The sequence below is a fragment of the Trichomycterus rosablanca genome, chromosome 5 (genome assembly GCF_030014385.1).
Source record: "Trichomycterus rosablanca isolate fTriRos1 chromosome 5, fTriRos1.hap1, whole genome shotgun sequence".
Taxonomy (NCBI): domain Eukaryota; kingdom Metazoa; phylum Chordata; class Actinopteri; order Siluriformes; family Trichomycteridae; genus Trichomycterus; species Trichomycterus rosablanca.
Window position 1 is genome coordinate 30,711,316 of NC_085992.1, and position 24,129 is coordinate 30,735,444.

The 24,129-nt window shown below is 41.0% G+C and overlaps 1 protein-coding gene across 1 annotated transcript in view; it reads left to right on the forward strand.

The window, feature by feature from the left end:
• pcsk2 (proprotein convertase subtilisin/kexin type 2) overlaps positions 1 to 16,214 on the forward strand; it is a 50,563-nt gene extending 34,349 nt beyond the window's left edge. The window contains exons 11-12 of the mRNA XM_062995050.1: positions 2,090 to 2,317; positions 15,547 to 16,214. Coding sequence (XP_062851120.1) covers positions 2,090 to 2,317; positions 15,547 to 16,048 — 730 coding nt within the window. The 3' untranslated portion in view covers positions 16,049 to 16,214. The remainder of the gene's footprint in view (positions 1 to 2,089; positions 2,318 to 15,546) is intronic.
• The last annotated feature ends 7,915 nt before the right edge of the window (positions 16,215 to 24,129 follow it).

Below are 24,129 nucleotides of genomic sequence, written 5' to 3' on the forward strand. Positions count from 1 at the left end.
TTTTGTAAATATAGACAAAGTTTAATTTGGAATTGTTGAACAGTTCAAAAAGTTTATTTCTGAATGCAAGATTGCAAATAATTTAGGTCACATAAAAGCTATTCTACATGAAAGTGTAAAAAGCTTTGGAAAACTTCAGTCCATATATGGCAAGTCAGGAAACCAGTGTTAAATTTGGGTTGCCTTTGAGCTTTTAGAAGACATTACATGAGAAACTGTCATCTCAGACACATCTCAGATGGACCAAAGAATACTGAAAACATCTACTGTCAGATAGATTTAACTTGTTTTAGGGAAAGAGGACATCAAGTTTTCCATGCTGAAAAAAAAGGAATATGTTTATATATTTGAATATGAAATATGAATATATATTCAATGCTATCAGAAAAAAATGTTTTTGGTTGAGTGCGTAGCCACTAATGCACTGCTGCTTTCACATCATCATCACATTAAATCTTCTTCCCCTTAAAGCTTCTTTGAGCTTCTTAAAGCTTCTTTGAGGTTATGAGACTTCATAACCTTCTGGCTAAGTGACTCTGCCTAATGAAAAACATTCAATGTCCTCCTACAAACAGGAAAGAGCAATGGTGTCTTTTTTATTGAACTTTTAGTTTAGTTATTTCAGCAAGACAATACCAGGGGTCAGTAAACTGCGCACATGTCTGAGGGAGTGTTTCAGACTAATATATCCTCCTCTGATGTGATCAGGGATGGACAAATTGGTTACACTAAATTGGGAGGAAAAGGGGGAGAAAATGCTTAAATGAAATGTAATGAAGAGGAAACGAGATGTTACACAGTGCCTCTGTCCCAACTTATTTTTAATGTGTTACAGGTATCCATTTTTTATTTGTTTGTAGTAGTATCATACAATTGAGTTGGTCATTGAAAACATTGGAAAAACTTCTCTTTGAATCGTTTGCAGTTCGGTTTAAGAGAAAGATCAAGAGAATGAACAAATCACACATTCTTGTTTTTATTGCATTTTACAAAATGTCCCAGTTTATTTGGAAATTTAGTCAAATACATCAAGTAATCCTCAAATAGCACAAATAAAGGGACAGCTGAAGTAAACAGCTAATGTTCTGTAGGTCTGTTCACAATAAATATTATCTGTGTTCCCAAGGATTAACAGTATCAGATGTACTTAAAGTGCTGTGCTAGGTGGTGCTATAACATGCAAGATTATGTTACGCAATCAAAGATTGTCCGATTGACATAAAATTTGGCATAGCACTTTGTGTCCTATCTTCCTTCAGTAATGGTCTTATACTCTTGTATTGGGCCATACTGGGCTAATTTGTGCTTTGACAGACCAAACTGCAAGTTGTACGAACATAAGAGTTGGGCTGATCAACTGGTAGTAGTCCCTCATGCTACTCAGGCACTTGAGGCTAGCCTGCGTAGCATAGTGTCGAACTTTGAGGATTGTATCACTTAGCCCGTATGATGTAAAGACAAAATTCTTTCTCGCCCTGATTACTTCTCTCACATACTACAAGAACTGTACATAATTCAAGAAACATAATTTAAAATTCAAATAGCTCCATCAACTTGAGTCTTGAGCTAATTTGCCTAATATGTAAGATCCTACAATCTAGTCTCTGGATTTTCACTCCACATACACAGTTGTATCAAGAAATCCCTTAGAATTTTAATAATTATCAAAGAAATGGAATGTCTATACCAAGTCATTGGCATATGCCAATCACAATGGATGGAAGGAGTAAGCTACGCATATAGCACACATATACTGCTTTAACTCAGAAAGCATTTTACAGAGTGTCACAAAACTTCAAAGGAACATACCATGGACAGTTCCTAGGCTATTGCAAAATTATGGTGTAATTGCAGTGCTAGGTGGCGCTATCACATGTAAGATAATGTTAGGCAAACAAACATAGCCTGACTGACATGAAATTTGGCTTAGTGCTTATGTGTCCTATACTACTTCAGGTTCTATGCTCCTGACATTATATTTGAAAAAACATGTGCACCACTGACCAATCACATTGCATAAAGTATTTGACCCACTGTATACGTAGTATTGAAGCTTATTTTAATTAAAACTGTTCTTTTGTGTCTCTAGTCCAAACTTGACTTGGAGGGATATGCAGCACCTGACAGTGCTGACTTCAAAAAGGAATAAGCTTCATGATGAAGTGCACCAGTGGAGGAGAAATGGTGTGGGCCTGGAGTTCAACCATCTGTTCGGCTATGGCGTGCTGGATGCTGGCGCCATGGTCAGCCTAGCACGTGACTGGAAGACGGTGCCTGAGCGCTTCCACTGTATGGCTGGATCGGTGCGGGAGACACAGTAAGTGCTGCCTGTGGGCTACATATGACATCTAGGCAACAAAAACACAAAGAAACTGAATTTTAGATAAACTGAATTGACTCACTAGTGAATGGCATATGCAAAACAATTTGTGAATAGGGTTTTTGCATGTGTAATTTTTTGTCATGATAATCATCACTAAATATTCATCTTTGTATTACTGTGTATTGGTTAGATGTTGGACAGCTGTTTAAATAATATAATTATTGTTGCCTTAATAACCAGTCAGAGTGCAGGCAGGACTGAACTGTAATTAATACTGTAATAAGTCAAAATGATTACACAAAATATATGATCATTTACAACTGCTGACCACTTCATTAGAAACACCCTTATGTCTGCCAACCTGTGCTCTAGCAGCAGAAAAATAACCGAAAAATAATTATTGCTAGATGGGCTAGTTTGAGTGTGTCAGAAACTGCCTATCTCCTGGGACAGTTACACAACTTCCTAGAGTCTCTAGAGAATGGTTCAAAAATAGCTCACAGGAATGCTATGGTAACTCAAATAAGCAGACTTTGCAATCAAGATGGGCAGAAAAGCACCAGATAATGCACAACACATCGAATCTTGATGCAGATGAGCTAAAATAGCAGATGACTACATAAAGTTTCACCTCTGTCAACCAAGCACAGGAATTTAGGGCTACAGTAGGAACAGAGATGCTGGAACTGGACCACTGAAAAAAATATCTCTATATAAGTTCTGCTGTGACTTGCAAATAATAATAAAATGTTTTTTTGAACATAATTCTTAGTTCCGAGTTCCCAATCACCAGACTGGAATGTAATAGATCACATTTAACAATCTGCAGCAATTAAGTGATGCAATGTTAAACACAAATTTATAGTGAATATATGCAACATCTTTTGGAATCCATATGTCAAGAAATTTGGCTTGTTTGACAAGCAAAGCAAGGTCCTACCTTGGCAGTTGTACTTGGCAAGGTTCTACCTTGGCAAAGTAAGGGCAGTTGTAGTCTAGTGGTTAAGGTACTGTACTAGTAATAAAAAGGTCACTGGTTCAAGCCCCACCACTGCCAGGTTGTCACTGTTGGGCCCTTGAGCAAAGCCCTTTACCTTTAAATGCTTAGACAATATACTGTCACAGTACTGTAAGTCGTTTTGGATAAAAGCGTCTGGTAAATACTGAAAATGTAAATGTAATGTAAATGTATTTGTCAGGTGTACCTAATAAAGTGGTCACTAAGTGTATGTACATGTGCAGTTGTTAAAAGGGAGGTATACACATCTGTGGCAAATTAATTAGTAAGAGATAAATTAAGAATGATACCTGAAGGTGGACCTAATGTGTGGAATAATATTTGCATTAGGCAGACACTAAAATATTTTGTGTGATTTGACACAACAGATTCAATCCCTCTAAATTTTAAATTTGAATAGATTTTTGGCCAAGGTTGTATTTGTACAGGGTTTGTTTCTGAAGGCTATTTCCTTCACATCACATGTCAGCTGTGTGTCAGTGCAAGGACTTTGTCACTGTAACAGCATCCCTTCCTCCACATGAAGGCATATTGGATGCGTTGAGCCCACACCCCTACCCCCACTTTTTCTCTAGACTGAAACTGGGAGTTCCTTTTTGGTCCCCCAGCACCTGTGCTTCTTCTTCTCACATCTGCTATAATTAGTCCTCTCCTACTCACTGCTGGGCATTGCATGCTATGGCAACAGCCTCAATTAAGCTGAGCTTGAGTGGCAGGGATTGTGTGTGTGTAGGAGTGTGTGTGTTTATCATTTAGTGTCTGTGTGTGTCCTTGTCAAACCCCTATAGACAAAAGTGCCAGCTCTCATATCTTTCCTTCTGAAAAGTCTGCAGGAGTCTTAGCTAAGGCGACGGGCAAGAATGGCAATTAAAAAGCAGAAGAGAAAAGAAAATGCTGCAGAATTCTAATGAGCGTTTGCTCTGAGGGTAGTCGTTATGTGATAAGGGCTGATATCAGTCCTAACTAATGAATGTCACAAAGCTTTGGACAAAGCCTTAACCTAAATTGAAATGTACACCTCTCACGGTACCATAAAAGATTTGGTGTTTTGTAGCAATATTGTTTTTTGTCAGACAACAAAAAAAGAGCTTCATGGTTCGGGGTACCTGGGTGTAAACCTTGTCTCTGGTCTTCTCTCAAAATTACACAGAAGGTGTATTGGCTAGTCTAAATTACCCACTGAGTCTAAATGAGAAAATTCATGTAGACCAGCCAGAAGCACTGCTGAGATTCGAACCTGGTTGGCTGGCACCACAAGAGTGCAAATTGTTTAAATGCTTTGGCATATGACCAAAAGTGGACACCTGACCATGAGCTTGCTGGACATCCCATTTCAAAAACGAATGGTATTAAAATTTAGTGATCTCAGCTATAACAACAGCCACTCTTCTAAGAAAGCTTTGCAAAAGACATTGAAGTATGTCTGTGGGAATTTACATTCAGTCAAAAGGGCATAACTTTTTTAAACCAAACTTTTTCTCATGTCTTTATAGACCCGGCTTTGTGCACAGGGGCACATAAATTTTAAAACAGAGACAGGCCTTCACTAATATGTTGCTGCAAAGTCCTTTATATAACTGATTTATCAAATCTGTTAGCAATTGTTGTTTGCTGAAACTCATGAATTCCAAAATTTAAAGGAATGTCCCAATACTTTTGACTATATAGTGTATGCGTCATCACAAGAAGGTTTGCTGTGTCCCAGCACAGTCTCAAAAGCATAGGAGATACCAGGACATGGGCTGTTACACGATGAGAGCTGGTAGGGCCAAAGAAAGGCATCAACCACTCCATTGTGTGAGAAGGAACAGAAGGAGCCCTATAATATAACCCCCAGCAGACTACTGGTGTGCATGTTTTTGACCAGTGTTAGAAACAGACTCCATGAGGATGGCATGAAGGCCCAACATCCTCTAGCGGGACCTATGCTGACAGTCCACCACTTGATTGGCATTCACCAAAGAACACCAGAATTGGCAGGTCCACCATTGGTGCCTAGTTCTTTTTACAGATGAGAGCAGATTTACACCGAGGACATGTGACAGACATAAAAGAATCTAGAGGTCTGGAAACACCGTGGTGAACATTATGCTGCTTGCTACATCATCCAGCTTGAATGATTTGGTGGTGGGTGAGTGATGGTCTGGGAGGAATATCTTTGTAGGGTTTCACAAATCCTCCAAAACTGCTGTTAGGTACTGGGAAAAAATCTTCAGACCTTACGCTAGTGCAGTGGTCCTGGGTTCCTCCTGGTGCAGAATAATGCCCAGTCTCATGTGGCTAGAGTGTGTAGGCAGTTCTTGGATGACAAAGGCATTGATGCCCTTGACTGACCCTCACATTCCCTAGACATGAATCGAGAACAATTTAGAACCTCTGGGATGTTATCAGTGCATCTGATGTCACCAAGTAGCACTACAGACTGTCCGGGAGCTCACTGATGCCCTGATCCAGGTATGGGAGGGGTTCCCCCAGGACCCCGTTTGCTATTTCATCAGGAGCATGCCCAGATGTTGTTGGAAGTGCATACAGGCACATGGATGCTATACACACCACTGAGTCATAGTATACGTTACGATGGTGGAATGTTCAATGTAATTTTGGTTTCCATGGCTCAATGTTATGCCATTTAATATATACATATATACAGTGTATCACAAAAGTGAGTACACCCCTCACATTTCTGCAGATATTTAAGTATATCTTTTCATGTGACAACACTGACAAAATGACACTTTGACACAATGAAAAGTAGTCTGTGTGCAGCTTATATAACAGTGTAAATTTATTCTTCCCTCAAAATAACTCAATATACAGCCATTAATGTCTAAACCACCGGCAACAAAAGTGAGTACACCCCTAAGAGACTACACCCCTAAATGTCCAAATTGAGCACTGCTTGTCATTTTCCCTCCAAAATGTCATGTGACTCGTTAGTGTTACTAGGTCTCAGGTGTGCATAGGGAGCAGGTGTGTTCAATTTAGTAGTACAGCTCTCACACTCTCTCATACTGGTCACTGAAAGTTCCAACATGGCACCTCATGGCAAAGAACTCTTTGAGGATCTTAAAAGATGAATTGTTGTGCTACATGAAGATGGCCAAGGCTACAAGAAGATTGCCAACACCCTGAAACTGAGCTGCAGCACAGTGGCCAAGATCATCCAGCGTTTTAAAAGAGCAGGGTCCACTCAGAACAGACCTCGCGTTGGTCGTCCAAAGAAGCTGAGTGCACGTGCTCAGCGTCACATCCAACCGCTGTCTTTGAAAGATAGGCGCAGGAGTGCTGTCAGCATTGCTGCAGAAATTGAAAAGGTGGGGGGTCAGCCTGTCAGTGCTCAGACCATACGCCGCACACTACATCAAATTGGTCTGCATGGCTGTCACCTCAGAAGGAAGCCTCTTCTGAAGCCTCTACACAAGAAAGCCCCCAAACAGTTTGCTGAAGACATGTCAACAAAGGACATGGATTACTGGAACCATGTTCTATAGTCTGATGAGACCAAGATTAATTTGTTTGGTTCAGATGGTCTCAAGCATGTGTGGCGGCAATCAGGTGAGGAGTACAAAGATAAGTGTGTCATGCCTACAGTCAAGCATGGTGGTGGGAATGCCATGGTCTGGGGCTGCATGAGTGCAGCAGGTGTTGGGGAGTTACATTTCATTGAGGGACACATGAACTCCAATATGTACTGTGAAATACTGAAGCAGAGCATGATCCCCTCCCTCTGGAAACTGGGTCGCAGGGCAGTGTTCCAGCATGATAATGACCCCAAACACACCTCTAAGACGACCACTGCTTTATTGAAGAGGCTGAGGGTAAAGGTGATGGACTGGCCAAGCATGTCTCCAGACCTAAACCCAATAGAACATATTTGGGGCATCCTCAAGCGGAAGGTGGAGGAGCGAAAAGTCTCGAATATCCGCCAGCTCCGTGATGTCGTCATGGAGGAGTGGAAAAGCATTCCAGTGGCAACCTGTGAAGCTCTGGTAAACTCCATGCCCAGGAGAGTTAAGGCAGTTCTGGGAAATAATGGTGGCCACACAAAATATTGACACTTCAGGAACTTTCACTAAGGGGTGTACTCACTTTTGTTGCCGGTGGTTTAGACATTAATGGCTGTATATTGAGTTATTTTGAGGGAAGAATAAATTTACACTGTTATATAAGCTGCACACAGACTACTTTTCATTGTGTCAAAGTGTCATTTTGTCAGTGTTGTCCCATGAAAAGATATACTTAAATATCTGCAGAAATGTGAGGGGTGTACTCACTTTTGTGATACACTGTATATATATATATATACAGTATATCTGTCTGTCTGTTTGTATATCTATCTACCTATCTATTTATATGTGTGTGTATATGTAGATAGATAGAATAGATAGATAGAATAGATAGATATTTACATTTTCAGCATTTAGCAGACGCTTTTATCCAAAGTGACTTACAATTGAGACTGCATACATTATAAGCAATTGAGGGTTAAGGGCCTTGCTTAGGGGCCCAACAGTGGCATCCTGGCAGACGTGGGGCTTGAACCAGTGACCTTCCAGTTACTAGTCCTGTAATTTAACCGCTGAGCTACCACCGCCCTAGATAGATAGATAGATAGATAGATAGATAGATAGATAGATAGATAGATAGATAGACAGACAGACAGACAGACAGACAGACAGACAGACAGACAGACAGACAGAGATATATATAGATGCATATAGATGTATATACAGTATATATTTGTATATATGCACATTAAGACAACGGAATAAAACAATAATTTAGATAGCTAAATCCTATTTTTTTCAAATCATATGCATTGTGAGTACAATGTGAATATTCGTAGTGGATTATGTGTTTGTAAAGAAAGCAATATGTAACGAGAACAACAGTCGAGATATCCTACTCCTCTTATTCCTTTTTTATAAGCTGTACTGTGTAGTCACAGTGTGATCTACCAGAGACACCACAGTACAGCACCTTTTGTTCCAGAGCAGTAATTACAATCAAAGCAGCAGCACGGCGCTCCTCCAGCCGCCTTTCTATTAATAATCCAGCATGGGCATTAATAACAGCAAAAATACCACACTGCTCTGAATCACAGTCTTTATAACACTGTGAGTCTGATCTGTTACTAAAAATCGAGCATTACACTGTGGGTTCTGCTGATTGCTGGGTATTTAAGCACATGTCTTATTTTCTAATTTGTACAAAATGTAATTTTTATTATTAATTAATAATATTATTTTAAGCCAGTGTTTCATGCAAACTTTCATTTCAGCTTTTTTGCCATTTACAAAGTAACACAGTAGATCTAAATGTATGAGACATTAGCAAGAAATTTGCATCATGTAATGGATTTTCACTTCATGAAGTAGCATGTACAGTTTATGCAGATTTTTTATGAATTTTAAAGGGTCACTGGCCAGAACAGACAGCAAACAGTCAGTACAGACAGAGGCAGGACAAAAATTGGCATAGAGAAATCCAAGCTTTGGGATAAACTGGAATGCCACTGGAAAGCCAGTCCTTAGATACACTGGAATATCGATTGGGAGCCAAATGCGCATTGAACTAAATGCCACAAATTTGCCACAATGACACTCTCCAAAATCTTGTAAATATCAATCACAGATGACTGGAGGCTGTTATAGCCACAAAACCCCATTTTGGTTTTTGCTTTTGTATAAGGGATGTTTTAATGTTTAGGCTTATTATACTAAATACTAGGGATGTAATGATTCACCACAAGACAGTTAAAAATCGGTGCACATGTGCCACGATTCGAATCAGTTATTCATTTAAGGTAAGCAGAGGGCACTGGCACTTTTCACCTCGCCTGGTTGATGGCACTTTACAAAGTTGCCAGCTAGGGGGATTTTCCAGCCAAATTTATTCATGTGAGGATACTTTCTTTATTTGTATTATTCATTTATTTATGTAATGTTGGATTTGCTTTAAAATATCATTAAATCCCTACTAAATACTAAAAATTTAGATATGAGAGCATGCATGAACATTTTCTTTCCTGTTTCTGCATGATGTTAATCCCATTTACAAATTCATATCCATGAAGAAATAGCTGACAAAAATGTAGAAAAGTCTGCATGGTGCCCAACCTCTACATTCTTCATACTCAGTTGAATTAATTTCCATCTAAAGGTTGGTGTACACATACTTATGGCAATGTACAGCATTCCTTTGTAATGAAGGTCTCAAAAAAGAAAACTCTTTGCACATATTTTCTCCACCAGTCTCAGACTTCATTTAGCAGTAACAGTGCCATTCTCAAGATGTGCAGGTATTAAGTAAGTGACTTGAATGCAGGGTTAGATTCTAGACCATTTAAAGTATCAAAGCTCAGACCTACCAATTACAGAGGGAAAGATCTGCAAATGGGGTTATGGGGACATTAACAACGACATTAGAGATACTTCAAACTTCGTTTCCACAAACAGGAATTAAATAAATAATCAGTGTGACAGGCTGGATGCTTAAACATACATAGATGCCTGTGTCTGAAGGAGAGAGGACTAAATGTGATATAGCCTTTGTCACTGGAACAACTTCTCCTACTGTCTGGTCAAGGCACCGTCACTAGGAGCAAATACATAGGAGTGTGGTGTACTCATTGCTCTCGCCGTGGTTTGGTTAAATCATTAAGTGTGACAAATTTGCAGTAATAGAGGCAATTGGAAAGAAAGTATTTATGTATTTATGCCATTTAATGATCATATTACCAAGTAGTTTGGCCCAATCGATTGCTGTTAATGCTGTCACTGAAATATTACATTTTCCACACGAACATTCTGGTTATCTATACATTAGTCCTGCACATCTGTAATTATGTTGTTATGTATTGTAGACAACCTCCCAAAGATTTCTGTTTCACCCTTTTGTGACTTTCAAAATGTATTTTTTTTTAAATCATCTATTTCCACATGCAATGAGTTGCATTTATTAAGAAAGCATTTTCACGAAAAGCCCCCTGTGGCTTCACATCATGAAGTCGCTGCTTCTAAACAGCCCACCAACCACATGCGCACGTTACTCGCATCTTACATATTTTTTCTGAATTAGTCTCCCGGGAAACTTCGTGCCCGCACACTCATACAGATGCACATCCACCCACGCACACACTCAAACGCACACTTGCACACACACATACACATGCATAATCTTGGTGTGGTAATGGACCAGGATGGTAGACCTGTCTCTGATAATGCCATTACGTCCACTTTATGGCTGCTCGCTCCAGCCCTCTGCTGTTATCATCCCGCCAGCACAAAACAGCCTGTCAGCAGTACTGCGTCTTTGTGCAGGAGCAACAACAAAGACAACCCGCCTCTACTGCTGGGAACAAGATCCCTTCATCAGGCCAGAGCAATTTGCCTGGCACTAAGGTGGTGCATTATTTTAAAAGGGAATATAATAGTGTTTTTTCTTTGGCCCAGTTTTTACAGTTTGTCCTTACTAAAATGGATTTCAGAAAGGAATATATTTAGGACACAATATATTTATCAATATACAGTGTATCACAAAAGTGAGTACACCCCTCACATTTCTGCAGATATTTAAGTATATCTTTTCATGGGACAACACTGACAAAATGACACTTTGACACAATGAAAAGTAGTCTGTGTGCAGCTTATATAACAGTGTAAATTTATTCTTCCCTCAAAATAACTCAATATACAGCCATTAATGTCTAAACCACCGGCAACAAAAGTGAGTACACCCCTAAGAGACTACACCCCTAAATGTCCAAATTGAGCACTGCTTGTCATTTTCCCTCCAAAATGTCATGTGATTTGTTAGTGTTACTAGGTCTCAGGTGTGCATAGGGAGCAGGTGTGTTCAATTTAGTAGTACAGCTCTCACACTCTCTCATACTGGTCACTGAAAGTTCCAACATGGCACCTCATGGCAAAGAACTCTCTGAGGATCTTAAAAGACGAATTATTGCGCTACATGAAGATGGCCAAGGCTACAAGAAGATTGCCAACACCCTGAAACTAAGCTGCAGCACAGTGGCCAAGATCATCCAGCGTTTTAAAAGAGCAGGGTCCACTCAGAACAGACCTCGCGTTGGTCGTCCAAAGAAGCTGAGTGCACGTGCTCAGCGTCACATCCAACTGCTGTCTTTGAAAGATAGGCGCAGGAGTGCTGTCAGCATTGCTGCAGAGATTGAAAAGGTGGGGGGTCAGCCTGTCAGTGCTCAGACCATACGCCGCACACTACATCAAACACTACGTCTGCATGGCTGTCACCCCAGAAGGAAGCCTCTTCTGAAGTCTCTACACAAGAAAGCCCGCAAACAGTTTGCTGAAGACATGTCAACAAAGGACATGGATTACTGGAACCATGTCCTATGGTCTGATGAGACCAAGATTAATTTGTTTGGTTCAGATGGTCTCAAGCATGTGTGGCGGCAATCAGGTGAGGAGTACAAAGATAAGTGTGTCATGCCTACAGTCAAGCATGGTGGTGGGAATGCCATGTTCTGGGGCTGCATGAGTGCAGCAGGTGTTGGGGAGTTACATTTCATTGAGGGACACATGAACTCCAATATGTACTGTGAAAAACTGAAGCAGAGCATGATCCCCTCCCTCCGGAAACTGGGTCGCAGGGCAGTGTTCCAGCATGATAATGACCCCAAACACACCTCTAAGACGACCACTGCTTTATTGAAGAGGCTGAGGGTAAAGGTGATGGACTGGCCAAGCATGTCTCCAGACCTAAACCCAATAGAACATCTTTGGGGCATCCTCAAGCGGAAGGTGGAGGAGCGCAAAGTCTCGAATATCCGCCAGCTCCGTGATGTCGTCATGGAGGAGTGGAAAAGCATTCCAGTGGCAACCTGTGAAGCTCTGGTAAACTCCATGCCCAGGAAAGTTAAGGCAGTTCTGGGAAATAATTGTGGCCACACAAAATATTGACACTTCAGGAACTTTCACTAAGGGGTGTACTCACTTTTGTTGCCGGTGGTTTAGACATTAATGGCTGTATATCGAGTTATTTTGAGGGAAGAATAAATTTACACTGTTATATAAGCTGCACACAGACTACTTTTCATTGTGTCAAAGTGTCATTTTGTCAGTGTTGTCCCATGAAAAGATATACTTAAATATCTGCAGAAATGTGAGGGGTGTACTCACTTTTGTGATACACTGTAACAGAATTGATGATTAAGATTGCTTTGTATGTTAGTTATATTGACGGGTTTATCATTAAGCAACAAAAACACACAAAAATTAAAAACACTCAGACAATCAGACTTGATACCAAATTGCATGGAGTTGATCCAACCTTATTTATAAAACCTGAAGAAGACATGCCCTTTCTTATTAGGATTTTTTTTTCTCCTGATGGAGACTTAGGGTGAACCCATATTACATAAGTAAGTGAGTGACCAAATCATTAAATGAAAAGTCATAATGAGAACAAAGTTGGAAAAATTTAAGCAAAAAGGCTGAACATTGATTTCTGTTTCAGATGAATAATGGGCTGGTAAATGAATAAATAAATGAATGAATGATCTTCTATTGTTGCATTTTTCAGAGCACATTCACATTTCATTACCAATGATAATATAAGTCTGAATTACCAACATACAATTGACATTAAATAGGGTGACCATATTTTAGTTTTCAAAAAAGAGGACACTTGGCAGGATGGCAGCATGGGCCAGACAGACACCTGCATTCGGTGGAAGGTTTGCTCTGTGAGGAGGTGGATGGGTTGGATTGATAATTTCATGTAATTGGTGGCACCATGGCAATGTGTGTAAAGTAGGGGTTTAAATATTTGACAAATGCATCACTAACCATACAACTATGTTATTGAACTTAAATAAACAGGTAACTAACAAATGCCTTTATAGTTAGATAATCTTTCGAACAGTGTTTAGCCCCAAACAATAATAATAACAAATAAATTATTCCATCAGTAGAGCTATTTCAAAAGAATGTGGCGCTATCATGTACATGTCAGCTTTGCTTCCCAAGGATCCCAATCGAGACAAAAACTCAGATTTTTTCTGTAATTCATCTGTGAATTTTCATTTCTTTTGCGCATTTGCACACAGACTACAAAAGCTGAATCCCGGACAAATTTGGTGATTTAGAAATATTGGTCACATGCATTTTTTAAATCCAAAAAAGAGGACATGTTCGGGAAAAATAGGACTTATGGTCACCCTACATTAAAATGAATTTAGGTGTAGTAGACACACCCTTTACTAAAAGATGTATAAAACAAATAAGGTTATTTAAAATAAATGATTTGCTATCAAAGTTTGCCAAAGGCCATTTCCTGTTCTAGTATCTGTTTTTGTGCACTAAGCAGATGATTGGAATACTTTAATGTCTGATCAAACAATTATTAATGTCTAATTAGCTTTAAAACTACAGTGGCCTACATAGAGTCCTTATTTCAACCCTACTCAGCTTAATTGGGATAAATAGTAACACTAACTGCAAAGCAGGTATTTTGCCTGATCTCACAAATGCTTTTTCAGGCACAAATGTCCTCACACACACTCATAAATCTTGTGGAAATACTATAGCCACAGAGGGGAGGCAGCTGGGTGTTAAAGCTCAAGGTTTTGGAATGAGATGTTCAACAAACTCATGGTCAGGTGTGCACATACATCTTATTTAAGCACATATAGATCAACAAATTACACAGAAGGTGGACTGGCTGCTATAAATTGCCCATAGGTGTGAGTAAGTGCATTTGGAATTAAGTCTGTGATAGCCCACCATAGACTGGCACCTTGTCTATTAGTAGTATATAATAACTGAGTATATTACAAATTTTTGCTCTATTAATTCACAAATCAACAAATTATTGAATGTTGTGTATATAACGAGGTCTGTGGTAGCTGGTGAACGTGCCCCGGGTTCCCAGCGAAACAGACGTTACAGAGCTCAGGAAACAAAGGCCTCTTATATCAGGCCTCCCAATTAGTGCTGATCACCCGCAGCTGTGGAGCTGACTATTTAAGCCAGCTCCACACAGCAGCGGGTGTCGCACCTTTGTTTGTTTTTGGTCTCTTGTGGCAGCTCGTCCACACTGTTTGTAGCCGTAGGTGGTACCCCTGGTGGCACTAGGCCATTAGGGTGCGTAAAACCGCAAGGTTTGAGGTAGTCAGGATTTTCTTTCTACTTCTTAGAACTAGTGTGGTGCGACGCCGCGCAGTCCTCGAACTGCTGTTTCTTTAAGCGCTAGCGGTTAGCATTAGCGGTTTCACTCAGCGCTGTCTATCAACGCTGGTAGTATCCTTGGTCTCAGAGCCATTAGTTAATCTGAACATTGGATTCTCCAACCGCTGGGTGGCGACTCCGGAAAGCAAGCGGTAGTTACGCCAACATCCCCGGTTCGAATCCACAGTCTACAGCTGCCCAACTTTCTTATGGTTGCTGGGCAGTTTTCGTATTGCTGTTTCTTTAAACGCTAACATTAGCATTAGCAGTTTCACTCAGCGCTGTGTTTCAGCGCTGGTAGTAGCCCCGGTACGAATCCGCATTCGGTACCTGCCTAACTTTACTCGTTTGTTTTTTTCTCTTGTTTCAGATCGGGGTGCTTCAGCTCCGCGACCCACAGCACGCCGATCAGGACCCGCGCTAGCCTACCGCTGTGCCGGGGCTAGCGCTCTGCGGAGGTTCTCTCCTCCACCTTCTCTTCGGAGCGCTTTGGGCGCTCGCGCGCTCCCTTTTTCTGCGCAGCTATAGCGCAGTGGTTACGCTCCCGGCAGTCACTCCTCAGACCCGGGTTCGCGTCCCGCTTTCTTAGTTTCGGTTTTGGCATTTTTCATTTAGCTGCGTTTGCAGTCCCCATCGGAGTTTCCGACTGGGTTTTGTTCTGTTTTATGTTAGCTGTTTACCTTTTCTGTTGTCCTTAATAAATTAATAAAATACCTTTTTATATAATTTTGCTTCTGCATTTGTGTCCCTTTCTTCCCACGTGACAGTGTAGGGCTGTGTACTATGTGGTACTATGTTAGTTATCTGTGTTTGCAGGTGCAAATGTGTATATGTGTACAAAGCAAGAAAGTACTTTTTTTTGTCTCTGAGGAAATAAAAAAGATTGAGAACCTCTGTTTAAATGTGACACCAAACCTGATCACACTTTTGGAATTTATTCTTATGTATATTTTCTGTGCAGCTCTTCCTCACACTGCCTTTTTCCTCTCTCCATCCAGAAAAATTCAGTCCGGTTCCAAGCTGACACTCACAATCACTGCAGACGCTTGCCAGGGTCGAGAGAACTTTGTACGCTATTTGGAGCATGTCCAGGCAGTTGTGACAACAAACGGCAGCCGACGTGGTGATCTCACGCTCAACCTGACGTCACCCATGGGCACCAAGTCCATCTTGCTGAGCCGACGACCACGTGACTCTGACTCCAACGTCGGCTTTGACAAGTGGCCTTTCATGAGCACTCACACATGGGGCGAAGATCCGCGTGGCATCTGGATGCTTGAGGTTGGCTTCAGTGGAGACTCTCCACAGAGTGGCTATCTCAGCGAGTGGACTCTCATGTTGCATGGCACCCAGAGTGCTCCCTACATAGACCAAGTGGTCAGGGACTACCAGTCCAAATTAGCCATGTCCAAAAAAGAGGAGCTGGAGGAGGAGCTGGAGGAGGAGCTGGATGAAGCTGTTGAGAGGAGTCTTAAGAAAATGATGAGTACAAGCAACTAGCCTAGCTCTGAACTGCATGATGCCAAACTTTCCTTTCTCTCTCTTTTATCCTCTGTGTATGTTATGGTATTTCACTCCTTTAAGTTTTTCTTTCATGTGCTTTAAAGTCCCCTGTTAAATTATTGTGTCCTGTAGCCCGCATTAATAAAACATATATTCTTCAAAATTGCTCTTTAAAAACCAAGTTTTCTGATTTTTAAAACTATTTATATATGTATATAAAATAATTATATAATATGAAATACTTTAATTAAATGTTTCCCTTGCTGTCACCACCATTATAAAAACTATTGTACAGTTTGTGACTGTAAATTATTTGCTGTATTATTTTAACTAAAGACGAGTAGAAGTAATATTCCTTATTTTTATTTTTAATTTATTTTATATTTTTTTGAAAACCTGTTTATATCTAAAAGAAGACATAATATGTGATTACAGTTTGCAGCAATTTCATACCTTCATAAGGTTATTTCATAACCTTCAGTATATCTAACAATAAACCTCTTCTGTTTGTTAAAGCACTCGAGTAATAAAACAATTGTTTTGCTTTGATCACAGGCTTGTCAGGGTTCTGTTAGTATTGTAGGTTTTCAAAACCAACAGTGGCTGTTTAATTTTTTCATCATCTTTGGATGTACATTTTCCATTTATTACTTTTTAAGTCATAAACAAGCAAATAAATAATAAGACCTTAATTATTCATTCAAGCATAAAAAGAATTTTAATGATAGGGACAAATGGCAAAACCAGAAGACTTGGTAGTTGCTATGATTTAAATACACTGCTAGAAATACACTACAAAAACCATGATGCATTAAAAGTCAGTTTTCTTTTGAAGCAAGATTTTTGTGTTTTGAAGTTTAGAAGTAGTGTTTTTTTTTTATTAAATGCATTAGTTTATAAAAAGTGACTGAAAGTATTTGGACCAAATTGTGGGTAGTGTCTTTTTTTTAATACTTTAATACTTTAATACTTTAAACCATTGAGTTTTAGTTTAACATGTGGGCACAGGGTGGTGCTGCAGACTACAGTTACCCTGATTATGATAACGTCACAAAAGTTGTCTTAATCTGTGTTCATTTTAATTTGTTTAAAATATGTTGGTGCCACTTTCCAATTTCTAAAATAACAGCCTGTAAGTGCTGCAAAAAAGTGCGGCATGGTTTGATCTTGTGGAACCACACTGTTAAGATCTTAAACTAATTAATACCATAAACCAATTGCTTTCATTTAGACACTTGAACTAAGAGCTTATCAGTAATAAAACATTTTTTTTAAATGTCCTTAAATGTGTTCCATACTTTCAGTACTTGTCCTACATATACTTGGTCTGGACCTCAAATGCAAGCATTTAATTTTCGCTAAACTACTGTAGCAATATGACTACTTTTATATGATTCTGCTCTTTATTATACGTGGAAGGAAACAAATTATAAGATCCACTGAGCTAAAGTAAATAATTATAATAAATAATTGTAAGTAAATGGGGCACCACTTGCTTCTTTTTCAAATTGTAAAAGCAAGAAAAACTAACTTAATTTAACTCAGTCTCACTCTCTTATATTGTGGTGTCTAGCCAGTCATTGATCTCTGCTCAGAGCCAAAACATCACACAACTGTGGTAAATTTGCAATAAATTAAATGTTTATTGACTGTAAAATTACAGTAACACATTAATTACTAAATGAAATAAGGAGTCTACACCAGTCACTATCAAAACTGTGAGGTAATTGTGCGGCCTGTCAGTCAGCAATGACGAATGATTTGCTCCCAGTGAGTAGCTCACAAGTCCAGTGCAACCTCACATGCCGCAGGTGCTCGTGTATGATAGTCTTTGATGACTGACACACTCTTGTCTGTCCTAGGTAAGAAGAGGTACAAGCGCACATGCAGACTTGGCCAACTTTTGAACTCCTCTTTTAGAATTGGTGAATGATTGTCCATCCCAGATGCAAATGTGTGAGTGCACAGGCTTAGGCATATAATGCAAGATTCTGTTAGGTGAAGGTGACAGGTTCTTTCAGAAATCAAACTTGTGTAAACTTAAAAACCTTACTGGTGGCCACCAGTAAGGGCTTCTAACTCTTTCGACAAAACTTAGCCATAACGTTAAAACCACCTCCTTGTTTCTACATTCACTGTCCATTTTATCAGCTCCACTTACCATATAGGAGCACTTTGTAGTTCTACAATTACTGACTGTAGTCTGACTGTAATCTGTTTCTCTGCATGCTTTGTTAGCCCTCTTTCATGATGTTCTTCAATGGTCAGGACCCCCACAGGACCACTACAGAGTAGGTATTATTTGGGTGGTGGATCATTCTCAGCACTGCAGTTATACTGATATGGTGGTGGTGTGTTAGTGTGTGTTGTGCTGTATGAGTGGATAAAACAGCAGTGCTGATAGAGTCTTAAAACACCGCACTGCAACTGCTGGACTGAGAATAGTCCACCAACCAAAAATATATCCAGCCAACAGTGCCCCGTAACCAACTCAAACAGCAGCAATAGATGAGCGATCGTCTCTGTCATTTCATCTATAAGGTGGACCAACTTGGTAGGAGTGTCTAATAGAGTGGACAGTGAGTGGACATGGTATTTAAGAACTCCAGGAGCGCTGATCCACTCATACCAGCACAACACACACTAACACACCACCACCATGTCATTGTCACTGCAGTGCTGAGAATCATCCACCACCTAAATAATACCTGCTCTGTGGTGGTCCTGTGGGGGTCCTGACCATTGAAGAACAGGGTGAAAGCAGGCTAAAAAGGTATGTAGAGAAATAAATGGACTACATGCAGTAATTGTAGAACTTCAAAGTGCTTCTATATGGTAAGTAAAAACTGGTTGTAAGTTCTGATTACTGGTTGCTTCAGAATCTGAGAATTTTAAGGTTATACTGTATAGAACTTACAGATGTGGATGGAGCATTCTTTGGAATTCACTCTGTCTTCTTTGAAAAGCTGTGATTCATAAAAAGGTCATTAGTTAGTCACTTTTTATTGCCCTCCTCTCAGAACTTCCTGTTGGAATAAAAAGGCAGAGATCAGAAATGAAAACATAAAAAGATTAATGATAAATAAGAAATGCAGCCTGTTTCGCTACAGCATCCCCCACTCAATTTGATGGTCACCTTTTGGAGAGCTTCAGGTCATGAAGGTAGAGACAGCTGTGAATATTAGGTGGTAACTGTACACAAACAATTATGATCTGTAGGGGTGTCTCTGTTGGTTCTGGTAAGTAAGATGTGAATGGTGAGCTTAGATTTGGACCAGTAGAGGTGTGACTGAAGAACCTAGGCTTTTAATTATATGAGAACAGCCTTCCAGCATACAATTTTGTGCAGCATATTAGACATTAACATGTTCAAAATTTAAATGTGAGCATGTTTGCAACTGGGTTTGTTGTTTGAGCAACTGGCCTCTGATATCAGGAATTTTAGCCTGTAAGTCTCCCATGTGCTGTTTGTCATGGAGTGAATTTTTGTAGGTGCTGTAACATGTGGGAAGTGTCTGCCTCACCATGCCTTATGACATCCATGGTCCATCTGGCTCAAGCCCAGCTGGTCTGTTGTGCTGTGACTCGGATGTTTTTCCTTGCTGGGGTTTCTGTGTGTGCAGGTAACCGTTAGTGACTGGTTCAATGATTTTAAGACAAAATGACAGCATTTAGCAAGCTGAGGGTCAGGAATGTAAGCAGGCAGGTCATCTTAGTGGAAGAAGCAGATATGATTCGAATCGTGATCAATAATCATAAAAAGGAACAGTCCCCTTAGAAAGGTCGTTTAAAAAAAAAAAAAAATTACTTCAATGATTAGAGCTTAAGTGGAGAGACACTACAAAGATAGTGGTGAGGCTAGGGTTAGGGTTAAGTGCCTGGTCTTAAAGTTTTTTCTATGATTAAGATATCACTCTATTACAAAAAAGAGAGAACAAGACGGGCATGAAGGTAAAAGTTTATTGATACTACTACATCTCCGACACTGATGGAATGAGGACTCCCTTTAAGTTGAAGCGATACTTCTCCACCACTCTACCTTTCCTCAGGACCAGAGACCTGGATCTTGCTGACTTACATTTACATTTTCAGCATTTAGCAGACGCTGTTATCCAAAGCGACATACAGTACTGTGACAGTATACAGTCTGAGCAATTGAGGGTTAAGGGCCTTACTCAAAAGCCCAACAGCAGCAACCTGGCAGTGGTGGGGCTTGAATAAGTGACCTTTCAATTACTAGTCCAGTACCTTAACCGCTAGGCTACAACGTCCCTTGAACATCATTCTCGCCCATTTGATGATCCTTTCTAATCCCCCCAGGAGCCAGCGGCATCCTGTCACTGTTGTTGCTGTGACTGTCAGGTCGTCCATGAAGGCTCGAATCGGAGGTTGGCGAATGGCCGATCTGGACAGGGGGCCCTTACATTCCACTTCTGCTGCTTTGACCATCATGTTCATCACCAGGGCAAACAATACCACTGATATGGTGCAACCAGTGATGATGTTCTTCTCTAATCGATGCCATGCTGATGTTATTGTCCCAGAGGTGAATCTCAGACTAAAACTGCTGTAATAATCCCAAATGAGTTTGTTGATCTTCTCTGGTATGTGGTATGTTGTCATAGCTGTTGACACAAGCTTGTAAGGAATGGATCCATAGGCATTGGCAAGGTCAAACCAAATGACTGCCAGGTCCCCTCGGTTTTCAACTGCGTGACCACTCCTGTGTGTTCTAAACAGCCTGGCATGCCTGGGACTCTTCCCTTCTGCACTGATGTGTCAATATAGGAATTCCTCAGGAGGTACTCAGTTAGACGGTTAGCAAGAATCTTGAAAAAGATCTTGCCTTCCACGCTGAGCAAGGAGATGGTGTGGAACTGTGAGATATTACTTGCGTTCTCCTCCTTGGGTATCCAGACACCTTCAGCATATCGCCACTGCTTCGCTATCTTCCCCCTCCGCCATATTACCTTGATGAGTCTCCATAGCCTTTCAAGGAGTCTCGGGCAATGTTTGTAGACCTTGTATGGTACTCCACTCGGTCCTGGGGCTGCGCTGGTACGAGCAGCTCTCACTACGTCCCTGACTTCTGTCAGGGTGGGCTCTTTGATGTTGAACTGGGTGGAGGGTTCTGGTGGTATAATCAGCTCTCTACAGGGGGGCAGATCTTCCTCTCTCCTGCTGTCACTGTATGTGTCACGAAGATGTTGATTCATCTCCTCTTCTGGGCAGGCCAGGGTCCCGTTCCGCTTCTGCCGTAGCAGCTGTTTAGTGAATCTACAGTAAAAGGATTTGCTATGAAAGCAGTGCGCTTGCGAGCCCTCTCTCTGCCCCTTTTCCTGTGGCACTCAGCACGTCGGAGGGAAATAAGCTTCTGTCTTAGGATGTTCCTGAGCTCTGTAAGGGCTGGCCTTTCCTCCTCTCTTGCCTTCCTGTATTGCTTTTTTAGGGCCTTCATTTCTTTCCTGAGCTGGGCGATCCGCTCTCACGCCGGTTTGGCCTGGCAGTGTTCTTGGCCTTTGGTCGTTTAATGCCAAATCTCTCAGCGCCAATACTGATGATTAGAGAAGACATCAGCTGGAGTCGCTGATCGCCACTCAGTCTTCTTATGTTTGGCAGGCCATAAGACCCGACGATGGCCAAATACCTGGAGCTGGTAGAGGCCTGTAGAGAGAGTGGCTGGCGAGCCCGCTGCGAACCAACTGAGGTGGGCTGCAGGGGTTTCCTGGGGCAATCTGTGCACCGGGCATTCAAGCTCCTTGGCATAAAAGGGTTGCTAGAACGAAAAGCCACCAGAAACATAAGTGAGGCTGCCGAAAAAGCCTCAAGGTGGCTGTGGATCAAGAGGGGAGATGTATGGAGTAGCGCGCTGCTTGGACACAAACTGGGGACTGATCACCCTCGGTTGGGTCGCCCAGGTGAGGGTGTCTGATGATTTAAGACCCGAAACACCCAATGACCCTGTGTTCATCAGTGACGATGTGTCCAAGCCGCACCGTCAAGGTGTTTCATGGAACTATTACTACTGGCAGTGATCATGTGTTGGCAGACGTTTGGTTCGAAGTAATTATGGTTGGTTGATACTGGCAGTGGGGCTTGTCTGACCACATGTTTGGCAGGGAATATTTCAGAACCATTAGTTACCCCTCTATTAGTATGCCCTCTGTAATTTGGTGACTGCTGAGAAAAGTCACTGGTTGGTGTTGGGTTTTGGCGATCACCATCTAAACACAGAGATAGTAAGAAAAGTGTTTGACAGCCCACATTGTGGCCAACAGTGCTTTCTTACAGTCAGTGTACTTAAGCCCAGGAGCTGTCAGGGTTTTGCTGGCATAAGCTACCATCTATCTGTCTTGATCATTAAGTTGTACAGACCAGCACTCATACTGTGATCTAAAAATCAAGCTTCCAGATGGAACTCTCGGTCATAGTCAGGGTATGCTAGACAGGGCGCTGTGCAAACCTTGGTCTCACACAGGCATTACCAATAAATATGTAACTTCATCTGGTCTTTAAAAGAAAGAAGAAACTCAGAGAATCTTCTCATCAGATCTTGAAAGTTTTCCTGGGCTTGACATTTCTGATTCTTCACATTTCTCTACAACAGCTTGAATACCACATCTTATATATCCATTGTGCTTGTTTGTTTGTTTTGTTTCCCTTTGAGAGTGGCCTTACTGACATAAAAGTATGATTTTATGTCTGGCAGATTCTGTGATCTTTGGCCTGTTGAATTGAATGATGTAATTGAAAGTTTAAACTCATACAACAGTGCTCAAGCATGTCTTGCACAAACCTGGTGTAATAGACCTTTTTCACAGTAGTCATTTTGACATGAAATAACAGGAAAAATACAGGGGTTAGCATTGACAGGTTCCTGCTATTGCTAAAGTGTAAGGGAGGTTCAAAATACAAGCCTATTTTTATCTTCAGATTCTTCTGTTTTTTTAATACTGTATACAAATTTACTGTATTTTCTGTTTGTATTATAATAAAAAGACGGTCATTATACCATTGCTAAAACAACATATGTTATAGCAAAACAGAAGTGTTATATCAAGCAAGAATAAAAAATAATCCGTAAAGTGATAATGATAAACATACCCCTGTCCCAACGCTTTTATAACACGCTGCCCAAATGACATACCTCAACTATATTATGGATTGACAACCTGTCCAGGGTGTGTTTCTGCACACACATAAAAGTGTAATCTGATTAGATATAATTCTGGAGCTTGGATTGTGAGGTCACCCTGAAAAGGAAACTGGATAGCTTCTCGACTTTGAAATTATTTTATTGCCGCTCAGGTGGCGCAGTGGTAAAATACACAAGCACACCAGAGCTGGGATTTCGAATACATTGTATCGAATCTCAGCTCTGCCATCCGGCTGGTCGGCTATATGAACGACGTTTGGCTGTTATTTATTCAGGGAAGGAGTCGGATAGAGACGTCATAACTGATGCAATTACGACCTCTGCTGGCTGATTGATAGCGTCTGCACAGAGTAGAGGAATAATGCGATCAGGGTGTGGCTATCTGTACACAAAGCTGATCCGCATATGAACTCGCCTTGTGCAGATGAAAAGATGCAGTTGGCTATTGCGGACGTGTCAGTTTGCTTTTCTCAATCGGGGCGGGGGTCAGTAACAGTAGAGAGGAAGAATAATGCAATTGGCTAAAAATCAGGAGCAAAAAGGGAGAAAATGCATTTCACTTGGAAACACTGGGCTCAGTGCTGGAATACACTGAACAGGGCCCCAATCCATCACAGAGCTTTGGCCATTTTCCTCTTTAGACATAGGCTATCACTTCTGTGTAAATGCTCTGCTGTCCTATAGCACAGCTGATATTCAAACCCAATTCTGCGCCACCGAGCACCACTCATTTACTTACTCACTCACTTTTTTACTGCTTATCCAATCAGGTTTGGGGGGTTATGGGAGGTCGGCTGGTGCTGGAGCCTATCCCCTATTAGGGGGGTGCTGGAGCCTATTTCAGTTGGCGCGAGGCACACAGTAACACCCTGGACAGGGTGCCAGTCCGTCGAAGGGCAGACACATACACACACCCATTCAC